The sequence below is a fragment of the Schistocerca piceifrons genome, chromosome 1 (assembly GCF_021461385.2).
Source record: "Schistocerca piceifrons isolate TAMUIC-IGC-003096 chromosome 1, iqSchPice1.1, whole genome shotgun sequence".
Taxonomy (NCBI): domain Eukaryota; kingdom Metazoa; phylum Arthropoda; class Insecta; order Orthoptera; family Acrididae; genus Schistocerca; species Schistocerca piceifrons.
In genome coordinates, this window is record NC_060138.1 from 660,389,729 (window position 1) to 660,415,794 (window position 26,066).

The following is a 26,066-nucleotide window of genomic DNA, read 5'->3' on the forward strand; positions in this document are numbered from 1 at the left end:
TAACTCAGCAAGTGCTTTACATACAGCTATAATGCACAGAGCCTGCAAAAATGTAATAATAATAATAATAATAATAATAATACCACGAATATTGTTGATGGCTCATATTTCTGTTAGTTCTATGATGATTAGTGAAAAAAATGGAAATATCACCTACAGATCTTTTATTTAACAAAAATAGTACAATGGTATAAAATTTATAAACATGATAAATCCCATTGATTCCATATACAAACATTCATGTATATACTTGAGCACCACAGAACCTGAACATATAACCAACACCTCAGTTGTGAACAGTGTTGACTAGTTCAGGAACTTCAGACATTAAGAAAACAGTAAGAAATATATGTGTAAAGCTTTAATTATATAATGAAATAAACATGTTATAATATTGATGCTACTCTTTTAGTTTTAAGAAAACATGCTCCTGCATAGCTTCCTGAGTTTGCTGTGGTCTCTGAATTGCTTCTAGTATGAACCTCCAATTTCAGTGAAGTTTATGCAGTTATGAAACTTTGCCAGGCAGCCAGACCCTTCCTTTTGCAAGAGTGCTCAATAGGTATGATGGGTGTACTGACAGGTTGAGGCTATTCAGATATGCTGACAGTGACTAAGAAACCACTTCAACCAATGGTCCAATGATAATGATTAACCTTTAAATCAGCTGGCCTTCAGTAAGACAAACCACAACATAAAATACAATAATGAGGAACAATTACTGATGTATAGCAGACAGAGAAAACCGATTACAAAGACTTTCAGCCATGACTTTAGAATGCACTATAAACAGCAATGTTAAACTATACTACAGAGACAAAATGTGGATTTTGTAAGCATTTCTCAATTCAAGAAATTAAGCTGTTACAGAGCAAGAAATATTAAACAGTATCTGCCAAATGCCATGTAGGTTGACATAATGTCCAATGAAATACCTGCACAAAATGTCAAACCAGAAACTAACATCTTTTTCAGTTACGAAAATTGGACATTTCTAGACAACAGATGACAGGGAGGAGGGGGAGGAGGTTAGTGTTTAACATCCCATCGACAACGAGGTCATTAGAGATGGAGCGCAAGCTGGGGTAGGGAAGGATGAGGAAGGAAATTGGCCGTGCCCTTTCAGAGGAACCATCCCGGCATTTGCCTGAAGCGATTTTATGGAAATCACAGAAAACCTAAATCAGGATGGCCGGAAGAAGGGACTGAACCATCATCCTCCCGAATACGAGTCCAGTGTGCTAACCACTGCGCCACCTCCCTCGGTGATGACAGGGACAGTGATAAGATGCAAACAAGATACTTTTACACTGTGCTTATGAATACACAACTCATAGCAAAATTACATTTTTGACACCAGAACAGAAGTAGGAGAGAATATATACACAACATTTTTGTACAATGACTGAAACATTCTACAAATACTGACTTTATGGTGTCTATACAACAAATAATACATGAAAAACTAAAGAAAAAGAACTTTTGACTTAGACCACATCAACTACAGGACTAAATCAACTTCTGTATTTGATGAACTTTCTATTAATTCTTACTGATTTTATATGTTCCAGCTTTTTTTAAGGACAGAATGTCCCCAAATTTAGCTTTACTGAACATGTTTTTCTATATTTTAACTGTAAAAGCATTTTCAACATAAATGTAAACACACAGAATGACATTGTGCAGAATGCAGTAATTGCTACAGTACTGCCACATTTGCATTGCAGGTTCATTCACATAATAATAATGAAACAGCCTAGACATGTCCTCCCTCCTTAAGTTTTGTGACCAATTCATCAACATCAGCTAGGATGGAACCTGCCTGTCTAACTGGTGGGTCTTCCACACTCACAACCTCAATTCGTGCTGCAGTATCAACGCCCAGATCCTTTGGTGATAATTTCTTAATAGGTTTCTTTTTTGCTTTCTGAAAACAAACATTTGTTTACAACAACAAAACTAAAAGATTAATATTATTAAACACTAAAATACATGAACAGTACATATCAGCTTTCCCATCCTTTATAATTATTGTAATAAATATTTCGATTTGCATTTAAGTATTATGAACTTTAAGTATGTTGTAACAATTGACAAACCATGAAATACAAGAACTGTTACACACCATAATGTTTGGCAGTGTGGCGTATCTTGGTTCATTTAACCTCAAATCAGCACTGAGGACAGCTGGCATCTTTATTTTGATCATTTCAAGACCACCATCAATTTCTCTGGTCAGTTTCAATTCACCATTTGTCTTTTCAATCTGAAAAAGTGGCAACCATGTTAAATGTTTTGAAGATATATTTTCATCAAGGGATTGAAGATCATTTTTAACATCTTTAGAAAGAACAACACTGCAGAGCTTACAGCCCAAAGTGTGAATATAGCACTTAGAAAGGGTCTGACAAGTTCAGTGGATCCCACAGGTAGAATTATCAGTGGATACAATAGTTTATTTACCAATGTTTCAATTTGATATATACTGTCACAAATAAATAAGACAGCCTCACTATTATGAAATTACAATGTAAATACTTATATTATGGTGTGTAGCATTGGGTGATAATGTAGAAAATGTCTAATACTTGATCAGGCACAAAAATTCGATGTTGGCTAATCACTGTCTAAATTGAAGTACGTTACGCAGAATAATAAAATGCCAAATTACTGGCATTATCATACATAAGTAAAAGTACATACAACAAAGGAACTAATCAATTATTTAATCAGAAGAACAGAAATGGGTGCAGAAAGACTTCACCTATTACAGAGGAATAAAGTTGGTAACAATTCACCAATGAGAGCTACATCCAGGCAGAGTCCCTAAGTAACACTGCCATCATACATCACTTCGAAGCATCTGTGTTTTTAGCTGTTTATCATAGCTGACTTGTCATAACAACTATTTACATTCATCCGTTTTGTTATGTTCAGACACTGCTGCTGATCAGCAACTGTTCATTCTATTAATGAAAGATCGCTCCAGTTGCTGAAGTGTACTTCATTTAAGTTCATGACCAATTTCAATTTCAGCCATCACATCCATGCCATTTTCAAATGGATCTGGAACTGCCATTGTTAATGCATAATGTATGGATGTATGAATATCTTACATAAAAGGACACAAAAAACTAAGCTCATACTTTTGCAGCGAAGGTACGGTTGGACATAAGTGATATGCCTGATGATATTGTAGGAGAAATGGTTATGTAAAGATTATTATAATTGTACAATTCAATAAACAAAGTATTGTCATGCTTTAGATTTAAAAAAGAAATTACATTCTGACATGTTCAATATTTCAAAGTCTCATGTTTCACCAGTGAAAAGCTAAAAATAATTTTTTAGTTTTAATAGATTTCTAAAATAGTTGCAATGGACAGCACATCGACATCAAGTGGAAAGTTATGCCCTCTAGTTTAGCAAGCAAAAGTTAAACTGGTAACTGTCGGGGGCACTGTGTGTCTGATGTGATATTAACTGTTAACAGAAACATGCTTACTGAGATCTAGTCACACCTTTGAAAGTGTGGAGTACTTTTAAAGTAAAGGATGTTGTCAATAATGAAGCAGCCCATGTCTAGAAAACTGGTCTCTCTCTCTCTCTCTCTCTCTCTCTCTCTCTCTCTCTCTCTCTCTCTCTCTCACACACACACACACACACACACACACACACACACACACACACACGGGAGAGAGAGAGAGAGAGAGAGAGAGAGAGAGAGAGAGAGAGAGAGAGAGAGAGAGAGAGAGATCTACAAGTAGTGCACACTAAGAATTACCAGTTTCCTGGATATATGTCACCCCTTTATTGACAATTTCCTTCAAAAGTAATCTGCAATTTCACAGCTGCATATAAACATGTTTTTGGAAGCAGTTCACAACTAGTGCCCTCTACAGTTCCTTGTTTTAACTTCTTCTGCTCACACTAGATGATGTAGCTTTGTACTCTATCTGAACACACATCTACTGCGACTATTCTGGAATTTCATTAAATCTATAAAATGCATGTTTCACCATCAGCTGCTTTTATTTTAAACCCAAAATATGACTGGTGTCAGGTCTTTAAGGATTCTATCCAAAGATACAAAAAAATTACATTTAATATATACGAAATGTTACAAGGTTAAAACACGAAATGTTACAAGGTTAAAACAGTTTAAGCCACAACATCACATCTGTCATTACTTAAATAATTGCATCTCATATGTAGGGCAGCTTATGAATTCCAGTTTATAACACAGGACTTTTAGACGCAAACCCACTAATAAGAAGCGTAAACAGAGCAGTACTGAAGAGAAGGAGTAAGTATTAGAGTTGTACAAAATATTGAGTAGTTGGCCAAAGATTTTTAAAAGTATTTTCAACATATCTTGGTGAACATCTTTGGTGTAGATTCATGTGTAAACAGAAAACGAAGTTGCTATCCCCAAACAAAGTAAAATCAATTTTACAATACAAGGTAGACAACATTATAACCTTGATGAACAGCATCATAATTATTGTATACACTCAAATGTACATTAACAAACATCAATTATGTCATGAATGTAATGAAAATAGTATCCATAACATAAAAACAAACTACAATACAGTGTTCAGAAATAGGTTGAATGCCACTCAGCATTCATATGAATGTAAGTTATAGTAGTGAACAATCACTGTAAAATATTGACTACATTTAATGAAAAAGATTATATGCAAATGAAGTTTCATTAAAGTGCTTAAGCACACTTCATTAAAGTGCTTAGAAGCCTAGTATGTCTGTAATACTAATACCATAAAGAAGGGGATGGGGATAAATAACCACAGTACAATCAATCATGTGCTCAAATTTGGCTTTAAGGAATATTGACAAAACGTGTGTATAAACTTTTAGCTAAAAGGCATTAGAGGCTAAGCCACTGAGTATGTATTTTGAGAGGCAAATAGAAAAAAAAATTCTTTACCTAATCCAGGCAACAAAATATGTACTTGCATATGTGAAGAATTAAAAGAACATTAAACGGAATGTAGACCTTGGGCTACAGATGACTAATATAACAATACATTAAGGTTGTGTAGACAACAAAAATGATCTATTGCTCATTAAAATGAGAAATACATCTTAGGAGTAAGACCATACTTCAAGCAAAAGATAACTTATTGACCTGAAGTCCATGTCAGATACAATAAAGTTAAAAATAGAATTACTGTGTGTGCAACATACTAAATGAAATATAACAAGAGAGAAGTTATAAACATTTAATAAATGATTATGATGGACAACAATAGTTCCACATGAAGTGGGTAAACTATAATACAATCCACCTGTACTGCAGTTGCATAATGAGGAAACCTAACAGGGGCTATAAGAAAATTGTGTGCAATAATAGTGTCATTAGCATCAATTGTTGAAAATTTACTAGATAAAACTTGTCCCATTTATGTCAGGCAATCTTTTAGTATTATAAAACTAAGCTATAAGGTTTATCAGGAAGACTAGCTTGAGGGGGTGACAGGGAGGGGAGTAGTAGTAGAATTGGAGGAGACGGACTATATAATAGAACCAGGTAAGTGAAAAACATGAGAAAAATTCTCTAAGAAAGCCTTATTTTTCAAATATTGTTAATTGAGAACATCATTTGAATGTTATTTAAAAGTTACAAAAGATATCAATTTCCTACAGAAGGTTCATACTTAACACTTTTTTGCTTGATGTAGCATTTTCATTTTCTCATCAGCGGTACCTATTGTGCGATTACAAGCTTTAACGTGGAAACCTAGAGCTGAAGTGTTTAACCCTTTTAGTGCCAAATACGATCTGATCGTGATCCAGATTTTCGGCGAAAAATGCCAGTAACGATCTGATCGTGATGCCTTTCTCATTCGCTAGGAAATACTAACAACTTTGCCTTCAAGCGCGGAAAAAATGAATGAGAAAGGCATCACAATCAGATCGTTACTGGCATTTTTCACCGAAAATCTGGATCACGATCAGATCGTATTTGGCACTAAAAGGGTTAAAAGATTATTGTGTGTGTTTAAGAAACCTTGTCTTTAGTTTCTGCCCAGTTTGGCCTATGTAAAACTTTTCACATTGTTGGCAGTTAATTCTGTAAACACATGGCCTGTCATACACTGACTGTTTTACATCTAAGTTCTTCTGTAGTATTGTTGCAATCCTATTATGAGTTTGGAAGGCCAAAGTCAATTTACTTTTCCTAAATACATCGCTTATTTTGTCCGAGATACTACTACATACAGAAAACTTAATTTACCTTTTTTTAAATTCTTTTCGCTTTAGTTAGGGTAATTTTTGGGATTCACTCTACATGCTTTAGCTGCTTCTTTTTCCATAAGATTTTGTCAACTAGCTGTGCTTGGTATCCATTACCTACTGCTAGCAATTTCCATGTATTTACTTCATTGTTAAAGTTTACAGCAGACATGGTTCTTAGCAACCTGCAAATCACAATATGGAAGTATGCATGTTTATAACTTATGGGGTAGCAGGATGTTTCATGAATAATAGTATCTGTGGAAGTTTGCTTCCTGTATACGTAAAAAGGTTAGTTTGTTGTCTGCTTTCGAGTTCTCTAGGTCCAGTAAGTAATTTTGTTATCTTTTCCTCTTTCTATAATGAATTTTAAATTAAGATGGGCATTATTAAAAAGGCTGTAGATCTCATTGCTTACTTTGTCATTACCATTGACTAGTATAATGGTGTCATCTGCATATCTTTTACAGATAATAATCCTGCCTGTCACCTCTGATTCACTGTTTAGGATCTTGTTCTACATCTACATGGATACTCTGCAAATCACCTTTGAAAGCCTGGCAGAGGGTTTATCAAACCACCTTCACAATTCTCTATTATTCCAATCTCGTATAGTGCACAGAAAGAACGAACATCTATATCTTTCTATATGAGCTCTGATTTCCCTTATTTTATTGTCTTGATCATTTCTCCCTATGCAGGTTGTGTCAACAAAATATTTTCGCATTTGGAGGAGAAAGTTGGCGACTGGAATTTTGTGAGAAGATTCCCTCACAACGGAAAACGACTTTCTTTTAATGCTGTTCAGCCCAAATCCTGTATAATTTCTGTGACACTCACTCTCCCCTATTTACAAAACATGCTGCCCTTCTTTGAACTTTTTCTATGTACTCCATCAGTCCTATCTGGTAAGGATCCCACACCACACAGTAGTATTCTAAAAGAGGACAGACAAGTGTAGTGTAAGCAGTCTCTTTAGTAGATCCAATACATTTTCTAAGTGTCCTGCCAATAAAACATAAGTGTTTATTTAGCCTTCCCCACAACATTTTCTGAATGTTCCTTACAATTTAAGTTGTTTGTAATTTAATTCCTAGGTATTTAGTTGAATTTATGGCCTCTAGATTTGACTGATTTATCATATAACCGAAGTTAAATGAACTCCTTTTAGCACTCAAGTGGATGACTTCACACCTTTCATTAATTAGGGTCAACTACCAATTTTCACACCATTCAGATATCTTTTCTAAATCTGTTTTGCAATTTATTTTGATCTTCTGATGACTTTATTAGTTGATTAACGACAGCATCATCTGCAAACAACCAAAGACGGCTACTCAGAGTGTCTCCCAAATTGTTTATGTAGATAAGGAACAGCAAAGGGCTTATAACACTACCTTGGGGAACGCCAGAAATCACTTCTGTTTTACTTGATCACTTTCCATCTAATTACTACAAACTATGACCCCTCTGACAGGAAATCACAAATCCAGTCACATAACTAAGATAATATTCCATACCACCAGTCGACGTGCAGGCAGGGAAATCAGGATGCGCTCAGTGTAAAGACACTTCAGCTATCAATATATTAGCAGCAAATTTTCAGAGTGTTCGGAATAAAGTTCCTGAATTTACTGCCCTCCAGGAAGCGTGTGGCGAGCAAATTATTCTCGGGACTGAGACCTGGCTGAAACCCGAGATATTTAGTGAGGATTGGAACGTGTATCGGAAAGACAGATTAGACACCGTAGGAGGTGGTTTCTTCATTGCAGTTGACAAAAATGTTGTGTCTACTGAGGTCGAAGTAGAGTGTGATTGTGAAGTTATCTGGACATGTTTAACAGGCCTAGGGGAAATAAAGTTAATTGTTGGGCGTTATTACCGGCCACCAGGTTCCACCGCGACAGTTCTAGAATCATGCAAAGGGAGTCTACATTCTGTATCACAGAAGTACCTGGATCATACTATATTAGTCGGAGGCGACTTCAACCTACCTAGTATAGACTGGGATGTCTGGATTCATTACAGGTGGTACAGACAAGCCGTCGTGTGAATTACTTTTGAACACATTATCCGAAAACTGTTTTTCGTTTATTTTTGGAGCATTTGGGGGGTTAGAATATTCAATCTCACTATGACAGCCCTGTGTTCACTAATCCCTGTATCCGTTTTGATGCTTATTATTTGTTGCTAAGAGGTCAAGAGTGTTTTCACAATCGTTCACTATTTGCATGGGCTCATAAACTGCCCCAAATTTTCATAGAATGCGTTTAGCACAATTTCGGATGATGTTTTATGCATACCTCCGGAATTAAACACGTATTTTCGCCAACGTATTAAGGGTAAATTAAAGTCACCACCAACTATAATCGTATTAGTCAGGTACGTGTTTGAAATCAAACTCATGTTTTCTTTGAACCTTTCGGCAACTGTATCATCTGAATTGGGAGGTCGGTAAAAGGATCCAATTATTATTTTATTCCAGTTGCCAACAATGACCTCTGCCTATACTAACTCAAAGGCAGTATCTACTTCAATTTTGCGACAAGATGAACTACTACTGATAGCAACAAACACCACCACCAACTGTTTTTAGTGTATCCTTTTGGAACACCATTAGGTCCTCAGCAAAAATTTTGGCTGAGCTTGTATCCGGCCTTAGCCAGCTTTCAGTACCTATAACAATTTGAGCATCAGTGCTTCCTATTAGCACTTTGAGCTCTGGTACTTTCCCAACACAGCTACGACAATTTACAACTGTCATACTGATGGTTCCTGTATCTATGTTCTTCCTATGTTCAGCCCTTTGTGACTGAAGCCCTTCTTGTGTTTTCCCCAGAGACCCTCTAACCTAAAAAACCACCCAGTGCACACCACACGGCCCCTGCTACTCGTGTAGCCACCTCCTGCGTATAGTGGACACCCTGACCTATTCAGCAGAATCCCAAACCCAACCACAATCTGACGCAAGTGGAGGAATCTGCAGCCTACACGGTCACAGAAATGTCAGCCTCTGAGTCAGACCCTCCACTTGGCTCTGTACCAAAGGTCCGTAATTGGTCCTGTCGACTATGCTGCAAATGGTCAGCTCTGCTTTCATCTTGCAAGCATGACTGGCAGCCTTTACTACTTCTGTTAGCTGCTCTAAACCAGAGGAAAATCTCTTCTGATCCAAAGTGATACACATCATTGGTACCAACGTGAGCAACCACCTGCAGTTGGCTGCACCCCATGCTGTTTGTGGCATCTGGGAGGACCTGTTCCACATCTGGAATGACGCCACCATGTACGGACACAAAGTGCACATTAGCTTCCTTTCCTTCTTGGCAGTCATGTCCCTAAAGGCCCTGTAAAGTCCCTAATGTTGGAGTTCCCAACTATCAATAATCCAACTATCTGTGATTGTCCGGATCTTGCGGGCTGAGAGGTTTCCTCTCGAACAGGACAGGCGACAGCATCTGGCTCAGTGACAGTGTCAGCTACATACAGTACCTGGAACCTGTTTGTTAGACAAAGCATGGAAGCCTTACGTGCAGCCGCCTGGGAAGTCTCACCGCCTACCTCCCACTCTATCACAGGTGAGGGGTCAACCTCAGTGTGAGCAATAACTGGGCTGGTCACCACTCAGAACTGATCGGAGGACTCTGACGTGCTGGATGTCCGTTGGATCCCCACGGCCGGCCCACATCAGTGGTGCCCATCCACTGCAGTCCTAAGCTGTGTAACCGAAGCCATCACTGACTGAAGCTGAGAGTGAAGTGTCACCAACTCTGCTCACATTCGCACACAACAATCGCAGTCTGTGTCCATACTAAAGACTGTGGAAAACTAAACTATGCAGACAAATGGACTATTGGCATGTGTTGCAGTTCTCTGCCATAGACCCCGATGAAAACGCAGGAACTGTGTCTAATAAATTAGATTAATACACAGAGGTTCAAAAATCAAACTACCGAAGCACTCAGGTGAAACTAAATAATTGGCCCTCGATTGTGGACTTTTAATATATCACAAAATCTGTTCACTTTCTGACACAAATGGGAGAACTGTGGCCGTTAGATATTAAATTAACACACTAAAACTCTAGAAACTAAACTATAAAGCACACAGATATTATACAATTTGCTCCTGGTTAGGAACTCTTAAAGGTCACAATATCAGTTACTTCCTAGTCGCTGTTTGTGTCTCGGCTGACTACTACTGCCTGACTCCATGAAGATATCGGCTTATTTTCCAGCTACGCAACACCCCATTGAAAACCCTTGGGCTTGTTTATAGAATCTACCATTAAAAGTAGAATAAAGTAACTGTGTGACAACTCAAGTTTTAACTTAAATTCTTCCTGATCAGTTCAGTAGTTCCACCAACTGGGACGTTGGCATACAAGATACCAGATGTGATGTGATGTGGCTTGAACTGTCTAATCTTGTAAGTACTTATGTATATTTTGCCCTTCTTTGGAAAAGAATTTGTAACATTTCCTGTACACTACATGTAATTTTTTTGTGTCTTTGGTAGAAGCCATGGAGACTGTCTGTGACTGAAACCTGTATAATTTTAGTTATAAAATAAAAGCAACCAATGGTGAAACAGACATTTTATACATTACTTGACAACTGTTGACAGTCAGCTTCCAATAATACTCATTTAAAACATGCCAGAACTTAACTCCTTTTATGCTGAAACATAACAATACCTTTAATGTACCTGCACGGTACTGTAATGTCACTGAAGTAGTAGTTCTGGGTTTGACTGGATCAAACAATACTTAGAGCAAGAAATATTGGTAACATTCCAAATATCAAGAATAACAGGTCTACAATCCATGTTAGTAGTAGCCAATACCAATTTATCAGTGTTATTGGGCACGGAATGAATGAGTCATAATGTGGTCCTGGACATACTCTGGGGAATGATGCGACTCCAAATATATTAGTAACTGGAAGGAAAAAAGATGAAATACAAGTAGAAATCATTAGCAGTGAGGAACTGAATGGAACTGTCAAGGAAGAATTAGAAAATATATGGAAAGATCAAGTTAAAACTAAGTAGTGTAACACTAGGATTAAAACACAATGAAAGAAGGCAATTAAAACAGGTTTCAACGAAAAACGCTGAAGTATTTCATGAAAAACCAGGGGTAATTAAAGGTTAATTAAAAATCATGCACGGTCGTGCGATTCTAGGTGCTTCAGTCTGGAACCGCGTGACCGCTACAGTCGCACGTTCGAATCCTGCCTCGGGCATGGATGTGTGTGATGTCCTTAGGTTAGTTAGGTTTAAGTAGTTCTAAGTTCTAGGGGACTAATGACCACAGATGTTAAGTCCCATTGTGCTCAGAGCCATTTGAACCAAAAATCATGCAACATTCATTAAACTACCTTATACTATTGCATTGAGTGTTCGAAAGACAGCGCACAGGAAAACAAATCAAATGTTAAATTGGGGTATTATTGCAATGTCAGATAGTCATTACTTTAACCCATGAGTAGCAGTTAAAAAGCCAAATGGTGAAATTAGATTGGTACTGGACACACAACCTGGCAAAATAATTGAAATAGAAAGAGAGGACCATTCCTATGGAAAAATATTAGCTAGATTCTATAATGTCAAATACTTGAGTATGCTTGATTTAACTGGAGGTTACTGGCAGGTACCTTCAGCGGTGAAGTTTAGGAAACCCTGGCTTTCTTTTCTGAAAGCAAATGTTGTCATTTTGAAGTCCTAACTTTTGCGCTAAATGCATGAACTGGTAACTGACCAAGATCTTGCCTCTGGAGACGAGTCATTAGGAAAAGTACCTGTCTATACGGAAGATTTACTGGTTCTATCCTGAGATTAGAAGGACCATATACCACTTTTAGACAAATCTGCTGGAAAAGTTAACTGAGAAAATTCTCCAACACACATTTCAGCTGCGCCAAGATTAAATTTATGGGGTTCACACTTAATTAAACATGTATTTGGCCGGACTCAACTACGATACAACCCACATATACACGTCCAACTATTTTACAGATCATGTTCCAAGCAGTATAATTAATGCTGCTATACTTCATTCATTACTATAATTAAAGACTCATTGATATTTGAGAGGAAAATGTCAAGGAGTTTACAAATTTAACAGGAGCTTAATAGACCACAGGTATTAGGATACCCAGAGAATAAAGAATTCTGTATTATGGTAGACGCTTTGGAGTATGGTTTGTGGTGTGAGCTGTTTCTACCAGTAAGGGAAAAAGCAAAAGAATTGAAGTTCCAATGGTAGAATGAGTAAATGCAGGTAGAAAGTAAAGGAAAAACTGCACACTCAAGTTTTCACATACGAGTAGTGTGCTGCAATGAGGGCAACGAAGCACTCCCAATCTACTTTTCACCCTGTTAGCACTTTCCACTCTAACAACAATGGCATCATGGTCACTGGATGTCATTTACTGGAGTACTTGCCACCCTTCAATCTTAGCTGCTGCCATCTGGCTTTGTTACAGTCATCTCCATTGTAGCAACATCTGCTCGTCCCTTGAACATACTTGGCTGGCCCTCTAGATTCAAAACAATTAAGTCCAGTTCCTGGATTACATCCACATCTGTTGACACAAGGACACATGCATACCGAAGTAGTCACACAGCTTCCATTTAAGAGGATGGCTGGCACTTAATCTGCAGCTCAGGAAACTGGGCCCATCAAACATGTACGAAGCTAACACACACCTAGTTCTCTTAGGCACTTACCATCTGGCATGACCTAATGGCACAGGTGGTTGATCAAATGCCGAAGGCACAGCGAGTTAAGAACCCCGTCCTCTCCCTACTGCTACTCATGTTCTATATCAATAACTTACATGATAACTTTAGTTGCCATCTGACACCTTTTGCAGGTGATTCTGCTATCTATGAAAAATTCTACCTTTTGCAGGTGATTCTGCTATCTATGAAAAATTCTAACTGGTAAAAATTTTAATACACTCTCAATAAAATATCAATCCAGTGCAACAGGCTGGGTATCAGCTTAATGTATTTCTGCATCCTACAGTGTGATTGCATGTGTATTAGTTTCCATGTGACCAACTATACTGCAACTGTATTTCTGGATCAGAAGACTAAATGCCTGACACACACACACACACACACACACACACACACACACACACACACACACGGCAAATACTTGTCCCTGGTTAGAAACGCAGCAACTTACCGTCAAGTTCATAAATTCCTAACAAACATGGCACTCAACATACTCGCTCACCAGATCATAAAAGTGAAAACTTTATCACTGTATGCTGCAATGGGTGCCAATATGGTGACAATGACCAACTGAATTTCCTTGTCATATCCATAACTAATACAAATGTGAAGTACACTTTAAATACTGAACCATTAACACCCCAAACTAACAACTCCAAAGCAGACTACAAATCTGTAGCCAATATTTACCAGCACTACAATAACTCATTGACAAAGCTCCAACACAAAACCGCAGTACAAGAAAACAAGTAATATTAACACCTGGCAACACTGCACCAGTCCAATCAGACAATAACAACACTCAAAAGCAACTAAAACATTGAGATTCTACACTAGAGAGCACACCACATAATACTAAAGGATACAGTTCAAGGATGCCATGACAATGCAACAATCAACCTGTACCACAAATCTCAGTTTACTTGTTCAACCTCCCTCAATGGTTTCCTTCAGAATACAATCCACAAAACATACAAAAAATTATAATTATCCTTGTGTTATTCAGGCTGTTGTGTTATTAGGCTAGTTCACTGTTACTCCGTGATCATTCTCTGAAACATTTGTAATTTCTAAGTCAGATTGATTGTCCTGCTCCCATTGAGATATGTATTCCAACACAAAAATGTTGGAATTCTGAAGAGACCACTATTAGTACTGAAAATGCAGCTTCTGAAAATATGGCTTGATATTTTGTAACTAAACAGCACAGAATGAGAAAAGCTGGTCAACTGATTCCACCAGTCAGGTCACTTCCGTTGACAATGTATTGTATTTGGTGCCCCTCCCGTGTGCTGCTTCTCTATGTTTCAAAGTTGTCTGTTAGATATTTCAGAGAATGATTTGATGCAAGCTGTGTCAGGATGTTATTGGAAGAGTAGGTGCCAAAATGCTAGCGAGTTATTTCGATGTTGGGTATTGTGGCTGATTAATTCAAGTTTATCTTTGGAATTATTAGTTCTGTGTGTTTCTTATCATCAGAGATTTAATATTTTTTTCAGTTGGCAGTCACAGATACGACAAATTTTTGTGTAGATCACTGCTTGCTGCAGTGGGTGAATACAGGCTGTCTACAATCAAGTTACTACAGTCATTTTGATCAGGTGTGTGTGTTTACAGCTGTTTGTGCATACTGATACTGCTGATGCATGTTTTCATGAATTTTGGGGTTTTTCATTTTATTATTTGGCAGCTCTGTAGGACTGATGGGAAGGTATCATGGACATTGGTTTACCATTGTTGACGAGGGTACTTTTTGGTATTAGTAATGGAAGTTTTGATTTGTTCTGTTGCGGACTGTTTTCAACAGACAGGGTAAGTGAAGGTTAGGATAACTGGTTTGATGCTTTGAGTGTGTTTTTTTGGTGCTGAAGGCTTTGTTTTAGATGCCATACAGATCAAGTAAAATCTGCAGTATCAGGTTCCGGAGCTGTGTATGAGTTCATGGTACAGAGCACTTCATACCAGCTATATAGGTCAAGTGAAATTTATGACACCGATGGTTTTTTACTCCTGCATTTTGTTGCCTTTGTTGTTTTTGTTGTGCTGAGTGTTGAAAATCTTGTGTGCTTGATTTTTTGGACAAGTATTTGTTCTGAAATGGTATTATTCTGACTGTCCTGTATTTAGTTTGGTGCAACACAAAATTCATTGTACTGCTGGAGTTAAATATTTTACAAGTTATTTATATTCATTCACAAGTGTAGTGAGTGATATCATTGCCATATCATATGCTTGAAACAGGGGTGCCTACCTCCTCATTAAAAACGATCTCCTTCTGTCAGTGAAATATCATTTATACCCAATAATAGTGTGCTGATATTCTCTGTCCATACCAACATCAGTTAATAAACAGATATACTAATGAACAACTGAATTAAGCACAAGTCCTAATACCTGGCAGTAACCACTTCCTGTGATTTCACTACAACATCTCACATTTTAAGTGAATTATTCCAAAAGGCAGAGCTACAGAATACATAAAGTTATAGTTGAAAATGCGATTGGTATGATTTGAGAACAGTTTTGAAGTATAATACTGAACAGTTATTTGAATACTATGCTAGAATAGTGGATATGAGAATCCAACCTACTACTGCGTGTTCAGCCCTAGCAAAGAGAAATAATGCCTGTATCAAGGAACTGTATTAGTAGCCTACGATTATTCAGACTCAATTGGAGAATAATTTATTGTGGAGAATTTATTTCTGGTTTTCTTTCAGGCAACAGGTTAACTAGTAATCAAGGACAACCAGAGTAACATATGTAGTTTTGGATTATTTTCTATATAAACATTTGTCGTAAGGATTAAAAAATACAATGAAACAGCTATAGTTTTAGTCCCACATAGCCTTCAGCAATTTACATATAGATTACCAAATCATCAACGAATAATTAGTCTAATCATGACATTTAACCACACCGGAATCAACTAACAATTGTGTTTACAGCAAATGAATGAGAGGTTATGCATGAAATATATGATGTTGCACATAAACATCAATTTGAAAAACATCCCAGGGAAGGGAAAGGTGTTACCTCTACCTTGGATATGAAGGTTCCCTGTGGCCAGTCCAAGAAAGCTGCTGTCATTTGTGCTGTCTGGTTTGAGTCATCATCAATTGCCTGTAACATTTGTGCTTTTTATCTTTCTGATACATTACAAAACAAAATAAAGGTCAGTATTGGAAATCAATATAGGGTGAAAAAAGTCTGTAGTGCCAAGAAATGGCACTTTATTTAAAGATGTCATTCTCTGTTGACATTACCTATAACCTGTATATTTACATAGTACATTAGCAGTACAGTTTTCATGTTTACTAAGGTGATCCTGAAAGTAGACACCTAATGAGGCTAACTTTCAGTCAAAAGCAGAATCGAATTCAGTGTCAAGTCAGGACCATGTCCACATACCTACTTGCCCCACAGATAGATTTAACTACAAGTTAAATACTTGATTGTCAACTAAAGTATAGTTTGCGTAAAGGCTAGAAAACTCCGTTATTTCAGTACAAGAAGAAAAAGTCTTTTACATATTTCCTAAATGAAACTTACCTGTTTTCCAACAATAACTAGATCAGCTTTCTCATCTTTTGCGATTTTGGCAAGAATCTGGGACACATGAATGGGTTGCAGGGTCTCATATTCAGGACCTGAGATTTCAACGTGGATACCACGGTCCACTCCCATCGCAAGAGCAGTTCTCAAGGTTTCCTGTAAAGAAAAATACTGTTTTGGCTACGATTTATTATGGGAATTAACTGCAATGTAGATACTTTTGTGCTAGCGGAATGTCACCTGTGTATTTGTAGGATTATCAGCTTCAAGACATTTTCACTATTCCTATAACAATGTACAATTTACTTTATATTGATGGAACTACAAAGAATGGAAACATACATGCACATGGGAAAGGTGTTAATCTTTTATGCACTAACTGCAGTTTCTTTTTAATAAAATATTCAAAATCTTTGGCCAAAATTTGTAATAGACTACTTTATTCCTAGGAGGGATACCTGATTGATAATAGAAGCCAAAACAGTACATTCTTCGGCAGTCCACAGATAAATTTTCAAAATACAAATGCAGTTTAAATTATCATCAGACTCTGTTGGCAGCAAGTCTCTATGATCTGCATAAGACTTCAAATCAAGGGGTTCTTTCTGAACTACAGCAAGTTGTCAACATATTACGTCTACAAAATTCGAAATGAGTGGGCCTAGGTGCAAGAAAAGTTCATGAAGAAACCATCAGAACTTAGATCCCTAAACACTTTTGCTGTTTTGAGTCGCATATTCTTACAAGAAATTTACGAATTATTTTACTTGCGCTTGGGCTGGTCCACAAGAAACAGCAACTATTTCTGAGGCTAATTTTTTTTCTTTCATTCGAACCGCCTCCTCCACGGCGATTTCATCAAATGGATTCATGGAGTGTTTGACTCCATCTGTAACAACGCCTGTTTTATCTGGTTTCACACGAATCTGAAAATGTAAAATAGAAAGGCTTTTAATATGTGTGAGGTGACTGATTATGTAAGTTTCTTTCTTTTCGTATATTCGGAGAACTTAAAGATTTAGAAATTTTCTCCAAACATTTCGATTAAAGAAATTGAGAACAGAAATGTTAATTACATACCTTAACAGCATAATCTATAACGCGCTTCACACCAACCAAAACTCGTGCCATTTTACTACAAAAGTACCAACTACTTAAGGACTTAAAACCTTTAACCCCAAAGCTCCTCACCACTGCTCACTGTTTTAGCACGCCTCTCACAGATGTTCCGCCTGTTTACGTTGCAGCATGTGAAACAAAGATCGCATGCGACTTGTTGTTCGAGCATTGCGCATTTACCACAAGCATAGTATTTACAAATGACAGCCATTTAACATGTAGTAGTTGGAGTAGTAGTAGTGGTGGTAGTAGCTTTATTCATCCGTAGATCTCTTTTTACAAGGATATAGGACATGTCAAAGTATTTACAAATTTAGATCAATTTAAAAGAAGCTAATTCGTATACACATATATTTACAGACTTCTAGTTAGAGACAATCATTAGATTTACTCCTGGTATACAATACTTTTTTTCACAAATAACTTATTAAATAATGTAATGCCACATTGTTCACTCATATCTCACTATCAGTCACTGCACACACTATACACACATTGTTTCATACCACACACACACACACACACACACACACACACACACACACACACACACACACAAATACACTGGTGATCACTGAGTCATTTCTGTACTGCAAATCCCATTTGCTATCCTGAAAAACTGAGTCAGCATCCTTCCGTAATGAGTGAGATGTTGAGCTCAGAAAGAGGAAGTGGTGTTAGTATTGTGCTATGCATAGCTTGGGGGTAAGTATTTCTAAAAAAGGAAAAAAAACATAAAGTGAAGGTGTTATGTGGAATGTTGGATATTTTATAGTCATTATTACTATTATTTATTTGTATAACATTTTTTATTAAACCCCTACTCTGTTTTAGCTATCCTTCAATGTATAAAATGTATTGCATAACATGTAATTTTTAGCTGCCTTTTTAAATAAGTGTATTTTGGCAATTTCTTTAATCTCTTTTGGCAATTTATTGTACAGTTTTATTCCTTGGTAGAAAATTCTGTTTTGAGTTTTATGTTTATTTTTTTCTTGGTAAATGTATGTTGAGTCTATCTCTTGTTGCATGGTCATGGACAGAGCTGATCGTACAGTTAGTACCAATGTTATTTTTGATGTGTGCAACTGACTGGTAAATGTATTCACATGGAGCACTTAAAATCCTGAGTGTTCTGAACAGATTTTTACAATGAGCTCAACTAGTATTTTTGGTAATTATTCTTATGGCTCTTTTCTGTAGTCTGAAAATTGTGTTCATATTTTGTGCATTTGTTCCCCAAAAAGAATTCCATAGCTAAGAACTGAGTGTACATAAGAATAATATGTAACTAAAAGACACTGTATGTTACACACTGAAGAGAGGATTCTAAGGGCATAACATACTGATGATATTCTGTTGTACCTTTGCGTGTTCACACCACTTCAACTGAGAGTCAATATTCATTCCTAGAAATTTTGTTACACAGTCTTTAGAGGTGCCATCTACATTTAATTTATCATTGTCATTTGTCCTCTTCAAACTGAAATTCATTGCATTAGTTTTTGTTATGTTCAGTGTCACTTTATTACTTATTGACCAATCATAAACTTTCTTGAGAGTTTCATTTGCTTTCTTGGCAGGGTGTTCTCTTGTTTTCTCAGTAACTATAATATTGCTGTCATCAGCGAAGAGGATTTTTTCAACATGAGTAACACTACTCGGAAAGTTATTGATGTATAACAGAACAGTATTGGTCCTAACATGCTACCTTGTGGAACCCCTATATTAATGTACTTTGGTTCTGATAATTGTTTTACTAAATATTTAGATCTATTTGAAGTATGTGTTATCTCTACTCTTTGTGTCCTATCTGTTAGGTATGATCGAAACCAGTCGTTAGCTACCCCTCTTATTCCTAATGCTTCTAATTTATTTAATAGAAATAATCAACTATCTTTACTCTGCACAACGATGAAAAGCTGCGCCAGTCTATGGATGTGGTTGATTTTGATTGACTAATTTATATTTGCTCTCATTTGACTACATTTTGTACTTGTAAAGATCGATTCACACTAGATGTCAATGGACCGTCACATCACATCACCGTCACTTAAGGGTGCGTACACACTGGATGTCACATAACATCAATTCATAATCCAGTGCGAATGGTGTAAATGATTTTATGCCATGTATGATACAAATACTTGTATCAGAATTGAGAAACTAACAACATTGAATCCCTGATGCACTAATGTAACCCTGGAGAATTGCGTATTGTTTTACTACCTGCCACAATATGGGCACAAAGACTCTGTACATCTTCTACCGCAGTTTCGTACACAAGAGCCTCCAACCCTCCCACAGATAAGTCTTATGGATCTGGGTCTGGACAGTGTGTGTGACGTCGCAACTAGTGCGCGAACGCCCATTTGTCTATTAAAAGCTTTACTTCAGAATGTATGTGGGCTGCAATGTAAGCCTGTAGAGTATTATACGGTCAGTAACGGACGAGTTGTTTCCTGCACACTGACGTCACGACCATCTGTTGCAGCTGTGCGTGTGAAAGCAGTGGAGTAGCGCTGGCAGGCCACTAACATTATACGAAGCTAAAAATATTAATAACTAATAAAGGAATACAAACAGCACAGTGAACGCATTGTTGTGGCCAAGATAGACACGAAGCCTACGCCTATGACAGTAGTACAAGTCTATATGCCTACTAGCTCCGCAGATGACGAAGAAATTGAAGAAATGTATGATGACATAAAAGAAATTATTCAGATAGTGAAGGGAGACGAAAATTTAATAGTCATGGGTGACTGGAATTCGGCAGTAGGAAAAGGAAGAGAAGGAAACGTAGTAGGTGAATATGGATTGGGGCTAAGAAATGAAAGAGGAAGCCGCCTGATAGAATTTTGCACAGAGCACAACTTAATCATAGCTAACACTTGGTTCAAGAATCATGAAAGAAGGTTGTATACATGGAAGAACCCTGGAGATACTAAAAGGTTTCAGATAGATTATATAATGGTAAGACAGAGATTTAGGAACCAGGTTTTAAATTGTAAAGCATTTCCAGGGGCAGATGTGGACTCTGACCACAATCTATTGGTTATGAATTGCAGATTAAAACTGAAGAAACTGCAAAAAGGTGGGAATCTAAGGAGATGGGACCTGGATAAACTGAAAGAACCAGAGGTTGTACAGAGTTTCAGGGAGAGAATAAGGGAACAATTGACAAGAATGGGGGAAAGAAATACAGTAGAGGAAGAATGGGTAGCTTTGAGGGATGAAGTAGTTAAGGCAGCAGCGGATCAAGTAGGTAAAAAGACGAGGGCTATTAGAAATCCTTGGGTGACAGAAGAAATATTGAATTTAATTGACGAAAGGAGAAAATGAAGCAGGCAAAAAGGAGTACAAACGCCTCAAAAATGAGATCGACAGGAAGTGCAAAATGGCTAAGCAGGCATGGCTAGAGGACAAATGTAAGGATGTAGAGGCTTATCTCACGAGGGGTAAGATAGATACTGCCTACAGGAAATTTAAAGAGACCTTTGGAGAAAAGAGAACCACTTGTATGAATATCAAGAGCTCACATAACTAATGAGGAGGTATTGAACAGAATTGGGGAGAAGAGGAGTTTGTGGCACAACTTGACTAGAAGAAGGGATCGGTTGGTAGGACATGTTCTGAGGCATCAAGGGATCACCAATTTAGTATTGGAGGGCAGAGTGGAGGGTAAAAATCGTAGAGGGAGACCAAGAGATGAATACACTAAGCAGATTCAGAAGGATGTAGGCTGCAGTACGTACTGGGAGATGAAGAAGCTTGCACAGGATAGAGTAGCATGGAGAGCTGCATCAAACCAGTCTCAGGACTGAAGACCACAGCAACAACAACAATAAAGGAATAACCTGAGGTACGTCATATTTGATGTACATCCTTCTGTTCTGAAAGCAAACAACATGTCAAAGTCTGAGATCAAAAATAGTTTTATTTTAGAAGTTAGTAAAATTCCCCCCCAAAAAAACGTAATTTCCGACAGTCAAGAATTTAAATAAATGCAGTGATGTAATAGTTCACCCTCAGTGACTATGTACGATGATCTGAGAACACTTTCAGTGTTCATATATAAATTTGGAAAGTTTTTAGTTTCAGAAAGCCTCTGTAACTTTTTTATAATAATAATTTCAAGAATTCTAAGTAAATACGTGTATTGTGTGTTAGGGTGTGTGTGAATGAGAATGTGTACATGAGAGTATGTGGGACGTTCGGCATTATTAAAAATCATTCATGTAATTCTCTACAGGAACTGCCAAGTGTTCCAACTCTGTAACGTGGGAACGAATCCACTAGTGATTCCCCTACTAGTGAATGTCGGATGTCCAAATATGTATCCTGTAGTTCATTTTGTTTTGTTTATTTAATTAGAGAGTTTTGTGTTACTTAATTTGACGACGTCAATGAGCCTAGAGAAGTGGTTGTTGCTTGCTAGATTTTGGCACGAGCCGCGCCCTAGAAGTGAGCTGTCATTGGTCGTAAGTGCTGACAGCCAATGAGAAGCGAGACGGTTGGCCGCCTAGCGAAGAGATATAGTTTGAGTAGTGGGAGAGTGAGAAGGGGAGTCGCGAGCTAGCTTTGATTGGAGGCTGTTATGTTGGATGTGACTTTTCACATTATGTGTAAGATGAAGTCTTGGGATGACTTCCGCGTTATGGTCCAGTGTTAATGGTATCTAGTAGTGACCAGAAACTGTTTATGAAAACTTTAGAGTGTTGTGATAATTTACTTATAGCGGCCTCTGGCGTGCAGCTATGAGGTTACGGTTTCCTCAACACTGCTTTTCTGTGATCTCGTAAGTAGCTGCAGTCAGGAGTTTACGTGCGAAGATCTACCGCTGTAAAGAGGTAGGTGAAAAAAAAAGTTATAAAAGAAATTGCATTGCAGCAGCAACATATAATCAGTCGCAATTGGTGCATCGCACGCACGCACGAAAAAAAAATCCGTCGCAATTGGTGCATCGGCCGGGAAAGATAATGAAACATTTCATTAAAGGCAGTAGTGTGTGTGTAACCCGACGATAAGAAAGTGCTCGCGAATAAATAGGAACTGGGGAAAGGACAAATATTAAGAGTGAACTATCGCCACGTGGACAGAAAGACAGTGATAGCCCATGAACTGTGAACGTGTTTGATGTGCTTGGCGGATGAATTTTGCGGTTATATCGCGCCGACTGAAGTAGCTAATAATGGCGACATCTGGCAGACTACTAGCTACGAGACGACGCGACGGCGGCAGCGGAAGCAGTTGGCAGCGCTGACCGGAGTGGTGGCCCGTAAACTGGTACGGCGGCCCAGTGCATGGTGATCGGACCCGCAGCCTCAGCTAGCCGTGTTGGAGACATCAGAAGCGCAAAGTTAAGTAGTGTGGTTTTTAAAACTTTGTGTGCATGTGTGTGAAAAAAAAACTGAATAAAATGGCTGAGTGTAAGCAAACAAATGTAGAGGATGAACTGAGGGTAGATAGGGGGAAAGAACAAGGGGAAGAGATTTTTGATGCCATGAACTTTAGCTTGGGTGTGTCCCAACTCAATTTCAGTAGTAGTTTGACAGAGTCATTAAGTGTTAATTATGGATCGGAGGTGGAACGGGCCGGCCGCGGTGGTCTAGCGGTTCTAGACGCTCAGTCCAGAGCCGCGCGACTGCTACGGTCGCAGGTTCGAATGCTGCCTCGGGCATGGATGTGTGTGATGTCCTTAGGTTAGTTAGGTTTAAGTAGTTCTAAGTTCTAGGGGACTGATGACCACAGATGTTAAGTCCCATAGTGCTCAGAGCCATTTGAACCATTTTTTTGGAGGTGGAACAGAATGTGCCAGATCCCAGTGTTTCAGATCTATCTGTGGCAGTAGCTAATATTAATCGAGACATTGTAGCAGTAAATGATGGGGTGATGCGCAAAACTATAGACCTATATCTCTGACGTCGATCTCTTGTAGAATTTTAGAACATGTTTTTTGCTCGCGTATCATGTCATTTCTGGAAACCCAGAATCTACTCTGTAGGAATCAACATGGATTCCGGAAACAGCGATCGTGTGAGACCCAACTCGCTTTATTTGTTCATGAGACCCAGAAAATATTAGATACAGGCTCCCAGGTAGATGCTATTTTTCTTGACTTCCGGAAGGCGTTCGATACAGTTCCGCACTGTCGCCTGATAAACAAAGTAAGAGCCTACAGAATATCAGACCAGCTGTGTGGCTGGATTGAAGAGTTTTTAGCAAACAGAACACAGCATGTTGTTATCAATGGAGAGACGTCTACAGACGTTAAAGTAACCTCTGGCGTGCCACAGGGGAGTGTTATGGGACCATTGCTTTTCACAATATATATAAATGACCTAGTAGATAGTGTCGGAAGTTCCATGCGGCTTTTCGCGGATGATGCTGTAGTATACAGAGAAGTTGCAGCATTAGAAAATTGTAGCGAAATGCAGGAAGATCTGCAGCGGATAGGCACTTGGTGCAGGGAGTGGCAACTGTCCCTCAACATAGACAAATGTAATGTATTGCGAATACATAGAAAGAAGGATCCTTTATTGTATGATTATATGATAGCGGAACAAACATTGGTAGCAGTTACTTCTGTAAAATATCTGGGAGTATGGGTGCGGAACGATTTGAAGTGGAATGATCATATAAAATTAATTGTTGGTAAGGCGGGTACCAGGTTGAGATTCATTGGGAGAGTGCTTAGAAAATGTAGTCCATCAACAAAGGAGGTGGCTTACAAAACACTCGTTCGATCTATACTTGAGTATTGCTCATCAGTGTGGGATCCGTACCAGATCGGGTTGACGGAGGACGTAGAGAAGATCCAAAGAAGAGCGGCGCGTTTCGTCACAGGGTTATTTGGTACCTGTGATAGCGTTACGGAGATGTTTAGCAAACTCAAGTGGCAGACTCTGCAAGAGAGGCGCTCTGCATCGCGGTGTAGCTTGCTCGCCAGGTTTCGAGAGGGTGCATTTCTGGATGAGGTATCGAATATATTGCTTCCCCTTACTTATACCTCCCGAGGAGATCACGAATGTAAAATTAGAGAGATTAGAGCGCGCACGGAGGCTTTCAGACAGTCGTTCTTCCCGCGAACCATACGCGACTGGAACAGGAAAGGGAGGTTATGACAGTGGCACGTAAAGTGCTCTCCGCCACACACCATTGGGTGGCTTGCGGAGTATCAATGTAGATGTAGATGTAGATGTAGATGTAGAAAGATATTGTGGCAGGTATGTTAATGAGTCTATTGGCAAAATTGAATGGTTTAGATGCTAATATGACGAAAATGGATTCTAATATGACGAAAATGGGTACCTCATTAAGTGAGGAGATGGAAGCTAATATGACCAAATTATGTTCTGATATGACAAAAATGGGTTCTGAGATAGGTTCAGAAATGAGTGGGTTAGAGTCAAAAATGAGTAATATGGGTGAGGAAACAGAATCTAAACTGGATTCAAAAATTTCAGATCTAAGAGATTGTTGGAAGCACGACATGGCAGTGCTTAGTAATAATGTAAAAATTGAAATAAATCAGGTTAAACAGGAATGTACGCAAACTATTGTTCAAGTTAAAAGTGAATTAACTACACACATCGAACAAGTTACTGATGACCAACAGGAATTTAAAGTGCGTGTAAATACAGAAATAGTCAAGGCTCGTGAATATATCAAAGAGGTAGAAATAAATCCCGCTGCCCTAGAATGTAAATTGAAGGAAAATAAAGATAAGTGTGACAAACTTGGGCCTCAGGTAATAAATGAAGTCACTGGCTTGGAAACTCATATTAATCAATTCAGTGAAAGTATGAATGAGTAATTGTGTGAGCATGACTGTTGGCTAACAAAAGTAGGGCAATGTGTTACTAACAATAGTGGTAGCATTATGTCTAGTGGAATAGTAGAATCCACTGAGATTGCTTATGTCACGCATCGACAGTTTCTCAAGTTTGATCCCAATAAAAGTGTACATCAACGTGAGTTTTGGAATGACTTTGAGGATATCTTGCCTAAAGTGTGGAGTGATAAGCAGACTATCGGATTTATTACTTCAAACTTAATGGGGGAGGCAAGAATCTGGGGGAACTTGGCCTCAGAAAAATATACTAAATTACAGGAATTTAAACATGCTTTCTTTGAGGAGTACTGGGGTAAGCGAAAGCAAATGGATGTACTTAACCGTTTCTGGTCTGGGGAAAAATACGACCCCAAGAAAGAAGGAATAAAAAGATTTGTACAAAGGTGGGTAACTACTCTATCCTATCTTAGTAATAAAGTAGAAACGGAGCAAATCATTTTGGGGGTAGAAAATAAGTTACCCTGGAATTGGAAGAATAAAATAATATCTGCACCTAGAGACATTGTAGATAAATTTGCACAATATCTAG

At 38.1% G+C, this 26,066-nt stretch overlaps 1 protein-coding gene across 1 annotated transcript; it reads right to left on the bottom strand.

Annotated features, from left to right (window-relative positions):
• Positions 1-1,141: 1,141 nt before the first annotated feature.
• Positions 1,142-17,805, bottom strand: LOC124805544 (electron transfer flavoprotein subunit beta-like). The gene is made up of 6 exons (XM_047266114.1): positions 17,644-17,805; positions 17,331-17,489; positions 16,561-16,719; positions 16,051-16,131; positions 2,126-2,266; positions 1,142-1,927 (listed from the first exon to the last, which is right to left on the bottom strand). Exons 1-6 carry the CDS (start codon positions 17,692-17,694, stop codon positions 1,757-1,759), a joined length of 762 nt encoding a protein of 253 aa, XP_047122070.1. The 5' UTR covers positions 17,695-17,805; the 3' UTR covers positions 1,142-1,756.
• Between the last annotated feature and the right edge of the window lie 8,261 nt (positions 17,806-26,066).